Below are 21948 nucleotides of genomic sequence, written 5' to 3'. Positions count from 1 at the left end.
GCTTCTCCCGACCCTGAGCACAGACTCATTCCTTATGGCCTTCCGTAGATTCACATCACGGAAAGGAAGACCGTCTACCCTATTGTCCGATCATGGGACAAACTTCAAAGGCGGCGAAAGAGAGCTGAGAGAGAGCTTCCAAGCTATGGGCCCAGAACTTAAGACCCACCTCGCTCCAGCACAGGTTGATTTCCAATTCAACCCCCCAAACGCACCCCACTTCGGTGGCACTTGGGAACGAGAAGTGCGCTCCATAAAGACAGCCCTGTACGCAGTACTTGGGGCCCAGACTGTGGCGGAAGAAGTCCTAATGACAGTCCTCACGGAGATTGAGGGAGTACTTAACTCGAAGCCCCTCGGATATGTCTCCAGTGATGTGGCGGATATCGACCCAGTTACCCCCAACACACTCCTGATGGGGCGGCTAGATCCTGCATTACCCCAGACAATGTACCGGCCTGAAGAAGCGAACGGCCGACGAATGTGGAGGTACAGCCAAGTATTAGCCGACAAGTTTTGGAACAGTTTCCTACTGCACTACCTACCGTCTCTACAGACCCGCCAGAAGTGGGTAAAGGAGAGAGACAATTTGACAGAAGGAACAGTCGTCATGATTATTGATCAATCACTGCCCAGAGCTATGTGGCCGGCCGGCCGCGTAAGCAAAGTGATCACCGGTGCCGACGGCAAGGTCCGAGCAGCTGAAGTGCTCGTCCAGGGTCGCACTTACACCCGTCCCGTGGCAAGGCTCATAGAACTGCCTCGACTCCCAGACACAATCGATGATGACCATGACCCTACAACCCTATGACTTTGTGAAGTTGACTGACCCCTACAGCAAACCCTTATGTGTAAATAGACAACGCGATTAATCTGTCTCCGTTTAACTGATTAGGTCTGGGACCTATTCAGGGGGTGGCTGTTGTGAAGGGCCAGATTAAACCGAATATATATATTTATTTATATATATATATTTAATTGTATTTGTATATTCTCTAATATTCCCTGATATCCCTTGTATATTCCTTGTACAATATGCATTGAATATCCATTCTAGCCTACTGAACATCCCATAATAGTCTCCATTCTACTATTGGTCGAGACCTTGGTGCCAGGCTGCCATACCCCTCAGACCCAGTTCAAACGTACCGCTCGACATGTACGAACAAGTCCTAGTTCCGCGTAGGAATTTGGCTACCGCACCACTAATGGGACTATTTGTTCATAGTGCGTATATATACTGCGCTACTAAAGTAGGACTTTCTTTTCAGTCCAGTTTCTTACCCTCCAATAGAGTCACAGACGTAAAGCCTCCCCGCGATGCCACGTGTGGGAGTAAGGCCAAGTTCGGCCTACCATCGGTATTGAGACATCGTGTATATTAATATTTGAATAGTCATATTTGGCACTATATCGTCGAGTTGGACGTAGTCTATTAAGCTAATAATAGTCTGTTAATATATAGTGCTTCGTGCGGTGAGAATACTACCGTAGTCAGTACCCTATCGTTTCGGGCAGAGAACTGGCTGCTTACCCAGGGTGGTTGACCCTATGTGAAGCTGCACCCGAGGAGCCCCAGAGCCGACGAGCGAGTGGACCTGTATACCGGATTATTCTACCGACGACAGCCCGCCTTCCCAGGCACGGATTATGCTTTGGATACTTTGATTATTCTATGGATAAAGACCCCCGACACTACCGTGTGTTGGAACCCCCCCCCTGGAGAGGACGCAAGGTGAGGAGACGCTCTGCAAGACGAGGTCTCTCCACATCTCTCCCCCGTGGACCGGAGAGAGCCGGCCCACAAAGAGTCCACCTGCTTTCATCTGTGGTCCAAGGATCGCCGGCGCATTGAACGGCACTACAGTGGGTTCACCTGGGATACCCTTGGCCGGACGAGGCAGCTGGATTCTACCCCCCCCCCCCCTCCTACTCCTGTCGGCTTACAAGCGACCGGATTAACCCCCTCTAGTGTATCCAGCCTATAATCATTAAAGTATCATTGCTGTTATTCCTTAACTATTCCAGGTCGTATATTTACCACCTGCGCCTTCAGAGATTGGACATTATCTATTGATATACCGACGAATACTCCTTGCCATAAAAGTGCATACTATTTCAATTCATAAATGTAATTAAGTGATTAAGTGTTTATTCTACACACCATCGCTGTGTAGGAAATAAAGACCTGTTTCTAATTCGTACATTTGTGTTGGATCCGTTTCATCTACGTGAGAGTGTTCATGATAATATATTTATGCCGTGTACTGGGTGGCCGAATATTAAGTACAAAGGTAGTGGTAGTAAGTATCATATCTAGTAATACAGTCAGGGAATTGTACCCCTCAGTTACAACCTGTGTATATAACCACCATCTTGACTGCATGTGCATTGCAAGCTATAACACTGACGAAGGAATATGTAATTCCGAAACATGTTTGTTTCAGGCTGCCATTAAATACTTGAACCTGAGAGTGCTGGTCTAGCTTCACTGCTTCTTTTCTATCTAACTAACTGAAATATATTTTCACAGTGTCACATAAGGTGCAGTATGCATAAGGTAGTGTTATAATTTACTATCTAACTAACTGAAATATACATTATTCATTATTAATATTAAGGTAGTGTTATTGTCCTACTTGGGTTCCTATTAGTTCTAGGTCGATGTCTGGCAGCAGTCCCTGCCCACTGTTGTGGAGCCTGATGGCCACTGGTATGAAGGACTGTCCGAGGCGGTTAGTTGAGCGTCGGGGGGGTATGAGTCTGTGGCTTCCTTGTCACCTTCACCTAATATGTTTTGATCTGGTCAGGTGCGCTGTCACCTAATATGTTTTGATCTGATCAGGTGCGCTGTCACCTAATATGTTTTGATCTGGTCAGGTGCGCTGTCACCTAATATGATTTAATCTGGTCAGGTGCGCTGTAGGGCTGTCTTAAATACTTCGAAGCTTTGAAGCTTCGTTCGATGGCACAAGCTTTGAACATAAAAAAAAATCGAAGTTAAATTTTTTTTCTTTTTTTTTCAATATTTCTTTTAAATTTTTTTTTACTTCGGTTTGTGTGTGTGTATGTGTGTGTGTGTGTGTGTGTGTGTGTGTGTGTGTGTGTGTGTGTGCGCGTGTGCGCCCGCATGGGGCCATTGGGTGGGGCCGGGGGACAAATACACTGGAGGAAAGTAACCCAGCTCATCACTATTGCCTGTTTGAAGGATATCATCCTCAAACACATATACACCTACATGCCTTGTAGAATTCCACACATAAGAAAGAAAGATACTGGGATGAATAAACAAAATAGGAAATAAAATGTAGAAATGCATGCAATACATAAATAAATATGAATCTCCATATATGAAATAGAACATTTAGATAAGGTGCTACTGAGATGTTTTGGTGAGTTCTTTGTTTTTTTGTGGAAGTAGCCCTTCTTAAAAATGCATGAACATTCACTGATAATTGGTCTGTAGTGGAGTCTACAAGGTCTACATTGCCGGACCATGTAGAATCCAGACCTTGTAGACTGACATAATTCTGTGCATAGTTTAGTCTACACAGGCCATATTTCAAATAATCAAAATCTTACTTCATTCATCTTAAACATTCTTGATTTGGGGGATTGGTCATTCCCATGAAATCTGAAGTTGTTCAAACGACAACAGCGATCCACCTTGAATTAAATCACACAGCCGAGTGAAACCTTGTTGGCTGCGTCACAGTCACGAAAGGGGCTACTTAATTCATTAATCCAATCCACTTTATTTATAGAGCACATTTAAAAACAACAACGTTTACCAAAGTGCTGTACAAGTCCCACAACATAAGATAAAAAAATATATATATAAAAAATTAAAGAATTAAAATCGAAGCTCGGCCCCGAAGCTTCGATTGCCAAAAAAAGCTTTGAAGGTCAGCCCTAGTGCGCTGTCACCTAATATGATTTAATCTGGTCAGGTGCGCTGTCACCTAATATGTTTTCATCTGGTCAGGTCCGCTGTCACCTAATGTTAATATGTTTTCATCTGTGTCCACTGACCACTGACACACAGTGGGGGATGTTTTAAAAATATAATTTAATATATAATATAATATAATAATTTGTGCTTCACCTAAAAATTTGGTCAGCAGCCTCTACTGGTGTGAATGCTGTTTAGTAAGGTAAACTGATATCAGCTAAAACACACACCGTATACACCTACTTTACTATGATATGCACTTTAGGGGATGCTGATCTTAACCTTAGCATTTGTCCTTTTATATACTGTCTGTGTTTATTTTTATTTTTTTTGTACTACTCCTGTATTGGATTAGTTGTAGACACAGTGTTGCTCTGTACCTGTATTCCAATGTGGATTTGTCCATACATGGCAAATAAAAAATAAAAAGAATAATTAAAAATATTTGTTAAAGACAGGGCCATCTCTGGTGCGTGCTTTTGGAAAGGGAATGGGTGTGTGTGACCTTTTGAGTTATTATGACCTATGACATAATTAGTAGAATACGTTTGACTCATAATATAAAATTATCATAACTATTATGATCAAAAATAATAGTCATACAAAAATAAAAGATCCAGTTATCAAAAGTCTGGTGGGGCACATGCCCCCCCCCCCCCCCCAGTTTGAATGGTCATGCCACTTCTGCATGTATACTATTATCGATAGAGTATACATTGTCTGACTCTAGTGTATTGCCATTATCTTATTATTATTATATTACATTTTATTCTATTATTATTTGTCCTGCCTGTACCTCCCCTCCCCCATACTGCTGCTATGACACCTGCATTTTTCTGCAAATTTCTTTTTTTAAACATGGTTATGTCCTCAGAAATTTCACTTTTCCCAAAGGTCTGAAGATAGATTGACTTGAAATGACATTTAAGAGTAATAGTTTTCATGCCAATTATCATTTATAGTTAGACAACACTGGGTTTTCTCTCTTTATGACAGATGATACTCTTCATTGTGCATATAGGACAAACAGGTCCACTGACGACGCAGTCTCCCAGGTACTGCACAACACCCTTTCTCACCTTGACAGTCAGAAGGGGGGATATGTGAGATTGCTGTTCATTGACTATAGTTCAGCTTTCAACACCATAGTCCCCACCAGACTGGTTGACAAGCTGATTGATCTGGGTCTGAACTCTGCCCTGAGCGCCTGGATCCTGGACTTTCTGACCGACAGGCCCCAGGCGGTCAGGGTGGGTGGACACACCTCCAACTCAATCACCCTGAGCATCGGGTCCCCCCAGGGCTGTGTTCTCAGCCCCCTGCTGTATTCACTGTACACACATGACTGTGTGGCCAGGTTCAGCTCCAACTCCATAGTGAAGTTTGCGGACGACACAGTGGTGGTGGGGCTGATCTCTAACAATGACGAGAAGGCCTACCGGGAGGAGGTTGATGTACTGGCACGGTGGTGCCGGGATAACAGCCTACTCCTGAACATTGGTAAAACCAAAGAGCTGATCGTGGATTTTAGGAGAATACAGCAGGGGACACACAAGCCACTGTGGATAAATGGGGCTATCGTAGACAGGGTGAGCAGCTTTATTAAGTACCTGGGAGTCTACATCACAGAGGACCTGACATGGACAACTCACATAGACACTATGGTAAAAAAGGCGAAACAGCGCCTCTACCACCTGAGACAATTAAGGAAGTTCAGAGTATCAGGGAAGATACTCCACTCCTTCTATTCCGGGGCTGTAGAGAGCATTCTGACTGGGAACATCACTGCCTGGTTTGGAAACAGCACGGCCCAGGATAGGAAGGCCCTACAGAGAGTGGTGCTCTCAGCAGAATGGACTACAGGTATTGCACTACCACCCCTGCACGACTTATACAATAGGAGGTGCAAATCCAGAGCCTGCAGAATAATGAAGGACCCTCACCACCCCAATAACAGCCTGTTCAAGCTGCTGCGGTCAGGCAAGCGCCTCCGTATTATACGCAGCAAGAACAGAGAGACTTAGGCTCAGCTTCTTCCCTCAAGGCCATCAGAACAATGAACACTGATCTCTCCACACACATACACACACACAACACAACATTCTGCACTCGCTCACACCAAACGCACCATAGGTCACTTTAAACACACAAGCAAAGGACACTTTAAAGAAAGGGAAAAAGGACACTTTAAGAAAATAACTTCTTGTGATTGTTGCATAGTATAGTTAGTAGTGCTGTCAATCGATTAAAATATTTAACTCGATTAATCGCATGATTGTCCATAGTTAACTCGCGATTAATCGCAAATTAATCACATTTTTAATATATATATATTTTTTTTACCTTAAACGGATCTTTTTCAAGTTCCAAGTTTTAATACTCTTATCAACATGCGAGTCAACAAATGCTTGCTTTATGCAGCCATTTAACACAAAATGATGACCCTCATGCATTGCAAATTTGCATCAAATTCAAAACAGAGTGATGCACAAAATAACTTAAAAGAAAATAATAATTTAAAACAATGAATAAAGTGTGCATGAAATAATAGGGGAACGAAACCGTTAGGAACTTGTTACATTCACCCACACAAGGGCTGATTAATCACACACACCCCTCTCTCTCTCACACACACACTCTCCCAGGTCTCTTTCTCTCTTGCCCCTTCCTCATCTCTCTCACCCCCCTCTCTCTCTATATCTCACACACACACACACACACACACACACACACACACACACACACACACACACACACACACACACACACACACACACACACACACACACACACACACACACACACACACACACACACACACACACACACACACACACACACACACACACACACACACACACACACACACACACACACACACACACTTCAGAAACAAACATAGTATCAATGAGAGCATCAATAATACACCTGAGTGAAGTCTAGTAAAAAAAAAAAGAAAAAAAAATGTATTTATTTATTTGATTTTTTTTAGTTAATCTTGAGTTAAAAAAATAGTGGCGTTAATAGAATCGTGCGATAACGCGTTAATATCGCGTTAACTTTGACAGCCTTAATAGTAACAGCAAGTATAGCATAGGGACATAGAGGTAAAACTGCACATTGTATAGGAGTGTACATAGGATCCAGTGCCTTTAAGTGATTTATTAACATGTCTATTATCATGTCTATTCTAGTTATCTTATTATTATTACTACTATTACTATTGTTTTATTGCACAATCGTAGTGGGCATGGCCAACCGCATTTCACTGTATGCCCTGGTATGTATGTGATGAATAAACTCTTAAAATCTTGAATCTTGAATTGTGTTCTCTGTGGTACGGTGCAGGTCAGTGCCTGGTGAGCGGCATGGCTCTGTTCGAGGGGTCCATGTGGTCGCCTCAGCCCTGCTCCGTGTGCCAGTGTCAGCGCGGTGCCGTCAGCTGTCGGCCCGTCCCGTGCGCCGGTAAGGGGCTCTTCGTCTGCTTAAAATAAGCCTGCCACGACCCGGTCCGGCAGACGGCGCTTATCCTCACATACTTACCACCTTCTGCTAAACTCCCACGCTGTGTCTTCTATTACACACACGCCTATCCTCACATGCACTTCTCACTTCCCCCGAGCACTTACCCTCAGACACACTAGACCTTCCACTCATCCTCTGAGTCTTAGCACGTTGTACTGCCAACCTAGTACCACATGCTTATCTTTGTATGTCAGCAACCTTCACCACTCGTCCTTATCCTCAAGAGTCTCCGTTGCACTTACTGTATCTTTGTATGTCAACAACGTTCTACACTTATTCGTATATGATTAAAGGGGGACACCACCCAAATTAAGAATTGTATCACGTTATCTCTGTGGTCTATGAACATTCAGTCAATGTTTGTGAACACAAGCTACTCTCTCCCAAAGCCAGAAACCAGTCCTGTCCATTTATTCGTATTATTTTTTACCCGGGCTGCGCCTCGGACCGATGTAAAAATTGGCTGGGGGGCACATTATAAATGCAAATATCATATCATATCATATCAACATTTAGGCCAGACACTTTCAAACACTGTCGTTTGACATTCATTACACTCACCCCCAGGCACGTGGTCAAATAGGGCCCAAGGGGGGCTTGAGGCCCTGCCCTTTTGCCCAGTCAAAAAGTGTACTTTTTGTATAGTAGTGTCCCCCCCAAAAATACACCATATCAATTTAACACATTAGTGTGTGATTATGGTTGGTGGCGTTGAAACAACATCAGGATGGGAATAGTGCCCTTTTTCTTAGCTTGAGCCCCTGCCCCCCAAAATGTCTGTGCATGATTACTCCAGCGCTCTTTTTTACAACGCTTGTCTCTTTTTCCAGGTTCAAATAACCAGCAGACCAGAGCCCCCAGAGCCAAAAAACTGGATGACAAAGATGGTAAAGATAATAAAGATGATAAAGACGGTAAAGATGGTCTCCCTGAGCGCAGGAAGAGTGCACAGAGGAGAGGCGGAAGTAGCAGTTCGTCTGCTACAAGAGGAAGACAGGAAATCAGACCGAAGAAGGAGGAGAGGATTGTGGCAAAGACTGTGAGTGTCCGAAATAATTTTATGTTATTCCCAAGTCAAAAAACGAGTAGTCTTTCCATACTGAAAGTATATTCTTTATTATATTAAGTGTGTTAAAAGAATATTTCTAGAAATTCTACCCATATATACTTTTCTGAGAGTATACTTGCAATGTATTTTTGGTACTTCTTATGTGCTTTCATGTACTAATTCAAAGCACATGTTTAGTACGATAGTCACTAATATGCTCTGTGTAATGTAAGTACACTTAAAAAGAAAGAAAATTGAGATGTTTACAAAACTTGTACTAAAGTACAAAAGTTGTATTTTAGTAAACATATTAACTCTTTCTCTGCCACACTGGCCGCGCATCCTGCGGTCATTTTGTGACTGTTTTCGCACTAATTCATGATCTTTACGGAGCTATTTGTATATTCTATATTATAGCTATGGGGAAAATGGTATGGCTCATTTGACAGAAACTATTTGCAGTACAGCATGTAAAAAGGCGTTAGTTTCTACACACTGTAGTTTGTAGTTTATTACCAGTGATGCCAGTAACGCGTTACTAAGTAACGCGTTATTGTAATCTGATTACTTTTCCCCGAAAATAGTAATCTAACGCGTTAATCTTTAAAAGCCAGTAATCTGATTGCAGTTACTTGTCCAAGTGGCTGTGCGTTACTATTTCGTTACTATCTCATCATAAATTCATAATGCAGGCGGAATGCAGTATTTTATTTCGTTTTCGACAGTCAAAAATACATTTTGAGCTGTTTTTCTTATTTGGGAGTGACGTGGTGTGGCAGTGAAAGGGTTAAATACAAGAATGTGTCCCGCGGCGTGACTGGACCCTCTGTCTGTGAGTGACTCTGCTTTGGTCCAATCACATTCCCCATCCACAGTCTGCGAATCAGAGGCAGAGTAGGGCGGGTCTTCACAGCACGTCATGTGACATATGCGCCAATCGTGTGACAGCAGGGCTCCGTCGTCGGAGAATTCCACCCCAAAACGCTTGGCAAAATTAAAAGTGAAACCGCAAGATGACTTTTGCGGTTTCTGTTCAGACTTCCATCCCAAAACGCTCGTCTAAACGCAGTCACTACTTCACGTTTGTGTCAGCTAAGCCGGGTGAAAAAAACATTCATATGCGGAGGAAACAAAATACTGTCTACCGCTAAAAACAGCACATCCAATTGCATTGAAAGCATCTGGAATCACAACACTAGCCGACGCTTCGACTAGGTACAGGAGGGTTGATGGTGGCAGAGCAAAAGCTCTTATTTGCCAGATTTACAGTTAATTTACATGTTAAAGAGAGACTGATTGTATGTTTATAGAGAGACATTTATAAAAACAATTTAATAGTTACAGTTGATATAATTGAATAGTTCAGCCTGCATTTGTTAGATGTGATACACTAGTTTTGTAAAACCACTGGCTGGCTGCTCTAATGCTGTGAGCATCATAGACTGTTGCTTTACCATACTTGATGGTACAGAAGCTGAAGCACTAGTTTAACAATTTACGTTATGTGCAGAAACAAGTTAAAAACAATTTATGCACTTTCAATAAAGCGTTTAAAAGAAAACTGTTGGGGGAACGACGACGACTTCGTAACCTAGTTACTTTCAAAGTAACTAAGTTACTCTGATAATCAAGTAATCAGTAAAGTAACTTAGATTACTTTTTAAAGGAGTAATCAGTAATCAGTAATCAGATTACTTTTACAAGTAATCTGTGGCATCACTGTTTATTACACGCTGAACATCGCCCATTTCCGAAATAATCCAGTCTTTTTCCATAGATCGCGAGATAGGACGCTTTATGTGCAATACGCCTGAATCGTGCTGGTTGATTCCCTGAACCCCTAAATACTCCCAAATCAAAGGTATATAACATGTACATATGTACCAGGGGCGGATTTAGGATTGTAGGAGATCCGGGGCTTAGCCCAGATGGGCCCCCCCCCTTTTTTTTTTTTTTTTTTTTAATATATATATATATATTTTTTTTATTTTTATTTTTATTTAAAAAAAAATGGGCAGGCAAGGGGTCGTTTGGAGGGTGTCAGGCACGACACCCTCCACAACAGATTTTTTTTTAATTTAATGAACCTGTACGTGCAATTTCCTGCAATATAGAGCCTTAAATCTTGACCAATAAAGCTGCTCTTTTCACTATAAAACTCAGTTAACCATAACGTAGTTATGGTTAGATTTATATATTGGGGGGGATATATCATATTTTTCATATAATCAAAAAGTGGTGGAGCAAGATCATACCTTTGTTCCCCCAAGTTCAATAGTGGGAGAGCAGAGATGCTCCGAATGCTCTTATGGCCAGGCGTCTATGATTCACTGATACAAAGTAAAATAGTGCAGTGCAATAAAATAGTTAGTAAAATAGAATAAAATAATGCAATAGTGCATTGCAATAAAATAGTTATCATCGTATTTTTTCGGGAGGCCGGTAAGGAGTGCATTACAGTAGTCGAGTTGGCTTGAGATAAAGGCATGGATCTGGTTTTCAGCGTCCTTTTGATTTATAAATGGCCGTACTTTAGCTATGTTTCTAAGGTGGAAGAATTAAGTTTTTGTCAACTTGTTGATTGTGATTTAAAGCTTAGGTCTGAGTCTACCATAACACCAAGACTTAACTCACTCAAATACAGTTAGCAGCTGGATAGACCACAGATGGAAATTAGCTTCTTCTAGATCTGGTGCAAACATATTTTCATGTAACAATGATGAATTGTAAAAAAAAAAGAGATTTTTTTTTTTTTTTTTTTAAATAGATTCGGGGCTTTTGAGAATACATCCGGGGCTTGAGCCCAGGTAGCCACCCCCTAGCTCCGCCCCTGATATGTACCTTCACAAAATCATCAAAATCCGATCGTTAGAAAAAGCCTCGTTTATGACCGGTACAGTAAGCCACTGTGATAGTTACATAAACATGTTCCACGTTCGGTAAAATAGACATAGAGGGTGTTAGGATAGGGGTTGGCGGAGCCCAATTACAGAACACAGGAGGAGAGAGAATGGAGCGGTTTAGGTTGGTTTTAATTGTTACCCCCCAAGCAGACAGGTTTACAATTCAAGAATGTGCAACAGGTACAAGAATGTTCTTTAGACGAGGAATGGTGCGTTCCGTGTGCCGCACGGGGCGTCCAGGTGAGCGGAGTACCGGAGCAGTGGTCCTGGGGCACAGAGAGAACAGGTTTAGGACAAGGTAATTCAACAAGGCTTGAGTAGCAAGGCTAGGTTTAGTTGTCATACCTAGAAAGTTAGGTTAACACTCCGACGAGGGTAGAGCAGGATCCGTGGGCTGAAGTACCATGTCGCTGACGAGGGAATCCCCCTCAGCCGTGTCAATTAGCTCACTGGCAGCGTGGGAATCCGGGGATCGGATGCTGCCCATGCAGTAAGGGTGTGAGAGGATGTGGGGTGAGGAAGGCTTCTGCCGTGATGGTGTGGAAGGAGGAGGGGTGAGGAAGGCTCTCACCGTGATTACAACAGGGGGTCCTTACCGTAGCCAGAAGGTAATCCAAAAAGAATAATTCCAATGATCCCATCGGCGATCGCGATTACAAGTTTATATGTAATTACACGTGTTTACTGGACACTAGGTTTTGAGGCGAGCGGATCTGCTTGCGATCGCTTTGGAAGAGCTCCTCCCCCACAGAGCCAGTCTCGATGCCTCGGTGCATTCAATGACAATAATGCTGCCTTCCTATCCGAGTTCAAATGGTAGACGATACTGCCATCTGGTGATATTCAATCGGCATTGCAGTTCAAGCGTATGTGGCTGTGCCAAAGTGATTCAGATCGCTTCGGGCGAGTCTGTAGTGTTGGGATCAAAGGAAAAATATCAAACGATCTAATAACGTATATACGTGGTTGGCGTTCAACGCATGGCGAGCAAACATGTATATATATATACGTGGATGGCGGAGATTGAGTTAAAAGTGTACTATTTTGATAAGCAAAATTAACCACAAATACATCAAAAGTATAATTTAAATATATTTAAGTACATCTTAAGTACAACTTACATGGGTTCAATTTAACACAACTTTATACTCTCTGAATAAATAAAATGTATACTTTCAGGAAATATATTTAAGTATACTATATATACTTAATTTTTTTTACTTGGGTTATTAGGGGTGTTAGTAGTAGTTGTATTATTATAAGTACCTGTTCCACACGTGGAATATTTTCGCCTAAAATATATAGGCAAATGGAATATTGCTCCACTTCTACAAGACCATTTGCATATTCTTGGTATCTAGGGACATCTAGTATTCACATTGTCAGAAATATTGTATCTATTACTAGGCTTGCTTAAATTGTGATGAAACAAAGGAGAATATGAATTATGATTTTTCTTTGCATCTTTGACAGTGAATAACACCATGATAATAATGACCAAACTTAAAAAACTGCCACAAATCTAAGGAAATTAATAAAGGGAAGATGATTAAACCGAAGGTTATGTAGATACAGTACTGAATTCTCCCATCCGGACCAATGCAATTTGAAATATTATTATAGAATATAGAATATGATGCTTATAAATTACCTTATTATAGCCAATTCGCACATTTATATATATTTACATATATTATCTTTCAAATGCCCGAGTCAAATTTGGATTTAGTATCACCAGGCGTGCATAAGAACAGATAATGATATCTACTGTAATTTACTGTATTTTTTTATTTTCACCATAGTGCAACCATTTTGAAACTAATTTCAGATCTAATTGTTGCTACATGCTAACAATAGGGAGGAGAAACTAACTGTGTTTCAATATTTGTCAGAAACGTTACCTTTTGTGGCTTATTATCCCAAATAATAAGAGTTATTGATATAATTAATTCAGAACGCTGAACTTTGAACCCCCACAGAATCTGCCAGGAAGTGTAGTTTGCAAAAAATGCCCTCGACAAAATGGCCACAAAAAACTACAATTCCCATGGTTAAAATTTTCCTAAATGGTCGCCGTCTTGCAATAGACTTCAGCAAATCGAGAAGTTAAAACTATCTAATGGCACTTTTAACCTATTGCTAAACTAACGTATTGATGATAATATACATTCTACATGCTTTTGTGACATGTTAGTGATGTTAATACTTGAACACGTTTGATTTTAATTGCAATTTATTTTGCAACACTCAACAAAAATATTGATTTATGACCAGATGCCATTTTGGGGTCGGTACCGACACCGTTGGGTGGAACCGGTTTACTATATACCTAATTTTTTTTACTTGGGTTATTAGGGGTGTTAGTAGTAGTTGTATTATTATAAGTAGTACAATGAATTGCTTTGAGCATTTACTATACAACTATAGGCCAATGTTTGCCAAAAACACCTCTCCAGAGTTTTAAGCTAATGTAGGCTACTGGTCCATATCCGCTTCCATTACTTTGAGCTAAGCTAGACTACCTTGCAGCTGGATAGCTTTCTACTGAAGTGAATGCAGGAAGAGGAAATTGGTATCTATCTTCTTGTCTGACTCTGGAGAAGATGGTAAGTGCATTTCCCATAATGCTGTTGTGTTCCTTTAAGTGTGAGTCAACAGATGATCTTTGGCAAACTTCGGCCTATAGTTGTATAGCAAATGCTCAAAGCAATTAATTGTACTACTTATAATAATACAACTACTACTAACACCACTAATAACCCAAGTAAAAAAAAAGTATCTAGTATACTTAAATATATTTACTGAAAGTATACTTGGAGAAGACGGTAAGCACATTTCCCATAATGTCGGCGTGTTCCTTTAACCTGGACCCAAGCAGCACCTTTTCTCTATTGATGGACTGTGTTCTGTATGTTTCACAGCCACCTCCTGCGGTTGCGGTCAAACCTGTAGTGGCTAAGAAGAAACCCCAGCAGGTGTTGGTCAAGGTGGCCTCCAGGCGAGAGGGGCCTGTGGCCAGAGTCCCGGCAGCGAGACCTACCGTACCCACCAGGAAGTCGCCCAGAGTTGAGCTTGTGGCCAGAGTGTCGGCAGAGAGACACACCGTCCCCACCAGGACCAGAGACAGCTTTCACTCGTCAGACGAGGAAGACTTCGATGACTTCGATGACGATGATGATGACGACTTCGTGGGACCTCCTCTGTTTAGAGCCACAGTGCTGCCCGTCTCGAGAGCCATGCCGCGGCCTGCCTTGACCCCGGTGAGGAGGCTGGTGCCTGCTGCGCCTGCTGTGCCTGCTGTGCCTGCTGGTGCGGGCCGTCCGGTGGTCACCTTCCCCAGCAGGCCCAGCTTCATGGAGTCTTTGCCTGCAGGGTGTCTGCTGTCTGAGTCGCTGATTGCTTGCGGCAGCACGGGCCTGACACACATGCCTGTTATCAACGACCTGGGAGTCAGAATACTGTACCTGGCAGGTGGGTAGACTGACTCACTGACTCAATGACTCAATGACTAAATGACTCAATGATTGACAGACAGACAGACAGACAGACAGACAGACAGACAGACAGACAGACAGACAGACAGACAGACAGACAGACAGACAGACAGACAGACAGACAGACAGACAGACAGAGTTGACTGGCTGACTACTGATCTTGACAAACAGACAGACATACAGACAGACAGACAGACAGACAGACAGACAGACAGACAGACAGACAGACAGACAGACAGACAGACAGAGTTGACTGGCTGACTACTGATCTTGACAAACAGACAGACAGACAGACAGACAGACAGACAGACAGACAGACATACATACAGACAGACAGACAGACAGATAGACAGACAGACAGACAGACAGACAGACAGACAGACAGACAGACAGACAGACAGACAGACAGACAGACAGACAGACAGACAGACAGACAGACAGACAGACAGACAGACAGACAGACAGACAGACAGAGTTGACTGGCTGACTACTGATCTTGACAAACAAACAGACAGACAGACAGACAGACAGACAGACAGACAGACAGACAGACAGACGACAGACAGACAGACAGACAGACAGACACACAGACAGACAGACAGACAGACAGACAGACAGACAGACAGACAGACAGACAGACAGACAGACAGACAGACAGACAGACAGACAGACAGACAGACAGACAGACAGACAGACAGACAGACAGACAGACAGACAGACAGACAGACAGACAGACAGACAGACAGACAGACAGACAGACAGACAGACAGACAGACAGACAGACAGACAGACAGACAGACAGACAGACAGACAGACAGACAGACAGACAGACAGACAGACAGACAGACAGACAGACAGACAGACAGACTGACAGACTGACACGCTGTCCCACCTCTACTGTCTTTTTCAGACAACAGGATCAGTAAGATCCCCATCAAGGCGCTGGCCGGTATGCCCAACCTGGAGTGGCTGGACCTCAGCAAGAACAAGCTGGATGACACGTCCCTCAGTCCCCTGCTCTTCCAGGTCAGTCTGACTACCAGGATGGCATGAAGGAGTCACGTCTGGCTTCAAGTTGATTTGGGGCATAAAACCTAAAGATCACATATAATGTATCTTTTCAACACTTGTATACAACTTCCTTGAATCTGTGGTACATGCAACTGAATCTACCAACAGCTAAACAGTGCTGAGAACACCTATAACCTGTAACTTGCAGAGGCCAGATTGTGTCATCTGTTATGTCAACATCTACTTCTTGGCTGGGACCAGCCGGCCGGGGCTCTCGTGTACTGCCGAAACCCCCGGCCAAAACGCACGCCTCGGCGTAACGAGCCTGTGTTACAGTGGCTGTTATTGACCATTCTCATGGCACAACTGGACCATTTCTACTGCCGTTATTATAATACAGCACTATGATTCCAAAACTATGTTGAAAACAGATGCAGTAGCATACATGTGTCATGTGATGAGCTGACAGCCTGTATTGTGTCGAGGAATACGCCCGTCTCGCGGTTGAGTGCAACAGGCGTCTGCTGTCTCTCGTAGAGTCAAGCTCACCCCCCCCCCCCCCCCCCCCTCGTTCCAATCTCGCATTTGCTCACTGAATCTCACCTAGCTGTTGCAGTGGATGGGAGAAACATTTAGTCACAGTCAACAGACAAACCTACAACTGAAAAAACTAGGACAATCGTTTCGGACTGTTACCACCTCAGCTCTCTACCTTGCCCTCTCTCTGAATTTGACCTGTTCTCACAGTGATAGAATAATGCTGAAAGCCAAAAATCTGTCTGGGCACTAGGAATATTATTTGTCACTTACACTACACTACAGTACAAGCAATTGCAAACAGCACAAATGTGTTGCACTCTTCAACTTCAATTAGAAGCACATTTGAGTGCTTTGTTGCATTGCAACAGGTCCCTTTAAATGCATTACATATACATGATTGGTGTAGTAACACGTTAAAGGGGACATATTATGGAAAATGGGTTTTGTCTAGTCTTTATATGGATGTTATTTAGGCACTGGGAGGAAAATGACATACTGTACTATGTACTACCGTTTGTCCAGGGTTTGAAGACTTACAGATTAACAAGCCTAAACAAGCTGTTGAGAATGATGATGTCACTATGGGATGAATTAGCTTTGATTAATAAATTAACTGCGTTTTAGAGCCAGGACCAGGACCACTTCTTAGCTAATGAACTGCCCAGTTTGTAAAAGTTTTACATCAGCATCAGACCACAACCGAGCCACGCAAACTCCCGCAAACAGTATATTCTGTATAATCGTGGACCACATGAACAAAATGCCAACTTTGGTTGAGCAAGATGCCTATAACATTCACTTATCACTGTATGCATGCAAGTTCGCTACACACACTCGGCATCCTCAGAGATTTGGATTTGAATCAGTTGCTTGCGTTGGATACCAATTCCTCGCCAATCTTGTTTGCTGCAGCTCAAATGTATATCCTTGCACCACTTTGCCTTTTATGTCTCTGTCTGTGTTTGTGTATTGTATGTTTGTTTTTGTTTTGCTGACATTTTTACCAGGGCCCTATTCCCCGTACCTGGTTCAACTAAGTCGATCAAAAGTCCCATTATCCAGATTCAATTAACCCGATGTTTGAATCCAGGCTTTCCCTGTTCCTCGAACGCTGATTCAGTCTCGTTAATTCGAACCAGACTTGATACGACAGCAGGTGTCGATTGCAGAAATCCTGATTTTCTAACGGCATTGATTGATTGATTGATTGATTGAAAACTTTATTAACAGATTGCAGAATCAAGTCAAGTCAAGAGTTTTATTTGTCACGGCATACGGATATACAATGAAATGCGGGTGGTCTTGCCCGCAACGATGTGCAATTGGTACAACATATAACATATAATAGAATCCAATACAAAAAAAATTTGCAATAAAATTGTGCAATAACAGGTAGTAGGTAACAATAAATTTGTGCAATGACGGGTAACAGTTGACAGTTAACAGTAGTAGTAATAGTAGTGCAATACACTGTTACTGTTGCTAATACTAATTTAAAGTGGCCTTTCCTTTTGGCAATAAGTGAGGGTGCGTGCGGCCTGAGTGTGTGCCCGCTCATGCTAAAGTGTTACAGTGGTACTCAATGTTCATTGTTCAGGACTCTGATGGCCTGGGGGAAGAAGCTGAGCCTAAGCCGCTCTGTCCTAGTAGCTGGGGTTCGCAGGCGTCTGCCTGACCTCAGCAGCTGGAACAGGCTGTTATTGGGGTGGTGAGGGTCTTTCATTATCCTGCAGGCTCTGGATTTGCACCTCTTGTTGTATAGAACCTGCAGGGGAGGTAGTGCAATACCCGTGGTAGTCGTGGTACGCTCGGCTGAGCGCACCACTCTCTGTAGGGCCTTCTTGTCTTGTGCCGTGCTGTTTCCATACCAGGCAGTGATGTTTCCGGTCAAGATGCTCTCTACAGCTCCTGAGTAGAAGGACTGGAGTATCTTCCCCGATACTCTGAACTTCCTTAACTGTCTCAGGTGGTAGAGGCGCTGTTTCGCCTTCTTTACTACTGTGTCTATGTGTGTTGACCATGTCAGATCCTCTGAGATGTGGACCCCCAGGTACTTAAAGCTGCTCACCCTGTCCACGGTAGCCCCGTTAATCATCAGTGGTGTGTGTGTCTCCTGCTGTCCTCTCCTATAATCCACGATCAGCTCCTTGGTTTTACCAATGTTCAGGAGCAGGCTGTTGTCCCGGCACCAGCGTTCCAGTACCTCAACCTCCTCCCGGTAGGCCTTCTTGTCGTTGTCCGAGATCAGCCCCACCACCACCGTGTCGTCGGCGAACTTCACTATGGAGTTGGAGCTGAACTTGGCCACACAGTCGTGTGTGTAGAGTGAGTACAGCAGGGGGCTTAGAACACAGCCCTGGGGGGACCCGATGCTCAGGGTGAATGGGTACAATGCAGTACGGCTCAATAGCCTCGCAGACAAGTAAAATGCATAATCTATACCCTCATTACCCCAATCAATCAGATTATATTTCTTATGTGCCTGCTGGCAGTAGGCTTAATGGAATGAATAATCGAATGAGATCTTGCTAGCGAAAATAATTAGTTAAACTCTTTCAGAATAAGTAGACAACAACAAGCCCAAAGAGTATATAATTGATACGAATTAATAGATACTTATGAGGATATCTGTACTGTATGTGCTTAGGTATCATGTACTATATAAATACATGGTTCCCAAAGTTTTCAAGGCGCGACCCCCGAAATAATGTGTCAGAGAGGCTTGGAGGGAGGCTATACAGTTTCACTATTAATCAGGTTTTCAGCTGTTTCGGACATCATCCATACATGCATTGAATTGATTAACCTTTGGTTTATACCAGTGACACCAGTCATGTTAATCACCTTCTTGTTCATCATCAGATAACAATAACACTAACAGTGCTTGAACAGATAAATGCATTTCCTCAAATTCATTCATCAAAACGTCAAAGACTTGCAATTGCTCATTCATTTTCTCAAGTCACGTCCACGTCATCAAATCAAACAGCGCATCTCCTCAAACATTTTAATCCCAGTTACAATATCACAATAACGTGTGAGTGAATTCAACAATCCACATATTCAGATTCGTCGTAATTCATATCCACAATCCACGGATGAAGACGCTTCAATTTATGCTTGAATGAAACACAATCCGGGCGCAAATACATCCACAGCCAAGAATATGAAACTAATCAGAGCCAAACGCCCGATAGGTTTCATTCATTAAAAACATCCCCACGGGATTCACATTTGCAATGCTCCGACAATAACCACATAGTGTGTATATCGCACCTCGTGAGCATGATGTGCATTATTTAGGACAAAGTAAATGTATTATTAGTATTTTAGGTATATTATTTTACATTTCAAAAGCCCCCTCTAGAAAAACGAAGCAGAAAAACATAATTCAGAATGGTATAATGGGATCTAGACTGTGAGAATTATTTCAGGAAGGGAGCTGGTCTGCAGTCTGCAGTAGTTCACACGCACACACCTCAATCACTGTGTTCAGGCTTCACCACCGACCTCATTGTCATTTCTCAACAGTTTTTTGTGATTATCCTGTTCTGCTGGATCCAACACAAATTAAACTCTGGGTGCACACAGTTGTTTACATGTATCATAAGTAACAAACATAATATCCCCACTGGCATGTATCCAGGTCTGGTGTAGGTACCGGATATGGTTGGCCTGGGAGAACAGTTCGGGGTCCGTTTTCAGTTGAGTCGCACAGCAAACGTCCAACATTTATCACGCTGTAGCTAGCATGCAAATGTGATGAATGAATTGGCTTGGCTGGCGCTTTTATTTTGAAGGCAAGGAAAATGCCTATTTAAGTTGAATTAAGCTAGTTTGACACAGCTTAATAAAGGGACTAAACACGTTTCGCAATTATGCCACATCAATGTGGAATGCCCTACCCACAGCTGTAAAGGAATGTGAATCACTACCCACTTTCAAAACCACTCTCAAAGAGCACCTACGGGAGACTGCAATTCGAAACTGGCCCTGTAAATGTCCAAACCCAACCCCCTCGGCTTCTTTTTGATGACCCTCCCGGAGCTTGGATAGGAGTAGGTCTGAGGCGGCCAGAAGATGCAGAGCGAAGGGGTCTTGAGGGTGTGTAGTTAGAGACCATTGACCGGAGGTAGGCGGGGGCGGTTCCCTTTGCCGCACGGTATGCTAGGTCGAGGGCCTTGAAGCGGATACGTGCAGCAATGGGGAGCCAGTGCAGGTCCCTAAGAAGTGGGGTGACATGGGCCGACTTCGGTAGGTTTGAGATCAGGCGGGCCGCTGCGTTTTGAACGAGTTGAAGAGGCTTGGTGGCTGTGGCCGGGAGGCCAGCGAGCAGTGTGTTGCAGTAGTCGAGGCGGGAGATGACTGTTGATTGGACGAGGAGTTGGGTGGCTTCTTTTGTCAGGAAGGGGCGGATCCTTCTGACGTTGCTCAGGAGGAATCTGCAGGTTCTGGTTGTCGCTGCGATGTGAGCAGAGAAGTTCAACTGGTTGTCGAGGATGACACCAAGGTTCTTGGCGGTCGGGGACGCGGTCACAGCTGCATTCTCGACTGTGATGGAAAGGTCGGTCAGGGGGGAGGATTTGGCCGGCAGGTGGAGAAATTCTGTTTTACTTAGGTTCAGTTTGAGGTGGTTGGTCGTCATCCAGGCGGAGATGTCGGACAGACAGGCCGAGATCCGCTCAGAGACGTGGATATCTGAGGGAGGGAGGGAAGGAGAGGAAGAGTTGAGTATCATCGGCATAACAATGATACAAGAAGCCATGAGACGTGATAATGTTACCAAGTGATTTAGAGAAGAGAAGGGGTCCTAGGACTGAGCCCTGGGGGACACCCATCCGCAGGGGGCGGGTGGCCGACAGGGTCCCTCTCCATGACACTTGGTAGGAGCGGTCATTGAGGTATGATGACAGCCATGTCAGCGCAGTTCCAGCCACTCCCATTCCTGCGAGGGCCGCGAGGAGGATCTGATGGTTGACTGTGTCGAAGGCTGCAGATAGAGTTCAAGTTCAAGTTTCTTTAATAGTTGTACTTGTCATACAGAAGTACAGAATACTTTTATACAAAATGCTTCTTACTGTTACGCTCCAGAGACTGTGCTAGACAAGATAAGTATGAAATAACATAGTATAGCATGTAAATTAGAAGTAAAAAATGAGGTCACAGTGTTCAGTATAGACATATGTACAATGTTCGATGGAATAGACGTTCGATGGAATAGACGTAACTGAGTTACCATATAATATACAGTATACTATGCAGTGTACTAATATACAATACTATATAGTGCAAAGCAGAAATGGGATAAGGTACAATTTAGGTACAATTTACAGTAAGGTGTACGAGTTGTAGTGCAAATCCTTTATCAATAAATATAAAGTGTGTTTAGGTGATCTAAAGTGTGGAGAGTGGGTGCTGCATTGTGTTGTTTGTTTAAAGTGAGTGTGTGCGTGTGGATGTGTGTGCTGTGAGCAT

General features: G+C 43.2%; 1 protein-coding gene across 1 annotated transcript in view; it reads left to right on the top strand.

The window, feature by feature from the left end:
* Positions 1 to 21948, top strand: part of LOC311244483 (extracellular matrix protein 2) — a 114295-nt gene that overhangs the window by 12510 nt on the left and 79837 nt on the right. The window contains exons 2-5 of the mRNA XM_084334021.1: positions 7301 to 7417; positions 8308 to 8516; positions 14350 to 14899; positions 15833 to 15948. Of these exons, the coding sequence (XP_084190147.1) occupies positions 7301 to 7417; positions 8308 to 8516; positions 14350 to 14899; positions 15833 to 15948 (992 nt within the window). The remainder of the gene's footprint in view (positions 1 to 7300; positions 7418 to 8307; positions 8517 to 14349; positions 14900 to 15832; positions 15949 to 21948) is intronic.

Source organism: Notolepis coatsorum, assembly GCF_963971535.1.
Source record: "Notolepis coatsorum genome assembly, chromosome: 17".
NCBI classification, from domain to species: domain Eukaryota; kingdom Metazoa; phylum Chordata; class Actinopteri; order Aulopiformes; family Paralepididae; genus Notolepis; species Notolepis coatsorum.
The sequence above is the reverse complement of the archived record's forward strand: the minus strand, read 5'-3'. Positions and strand labels throughout refer to the sequence as shown.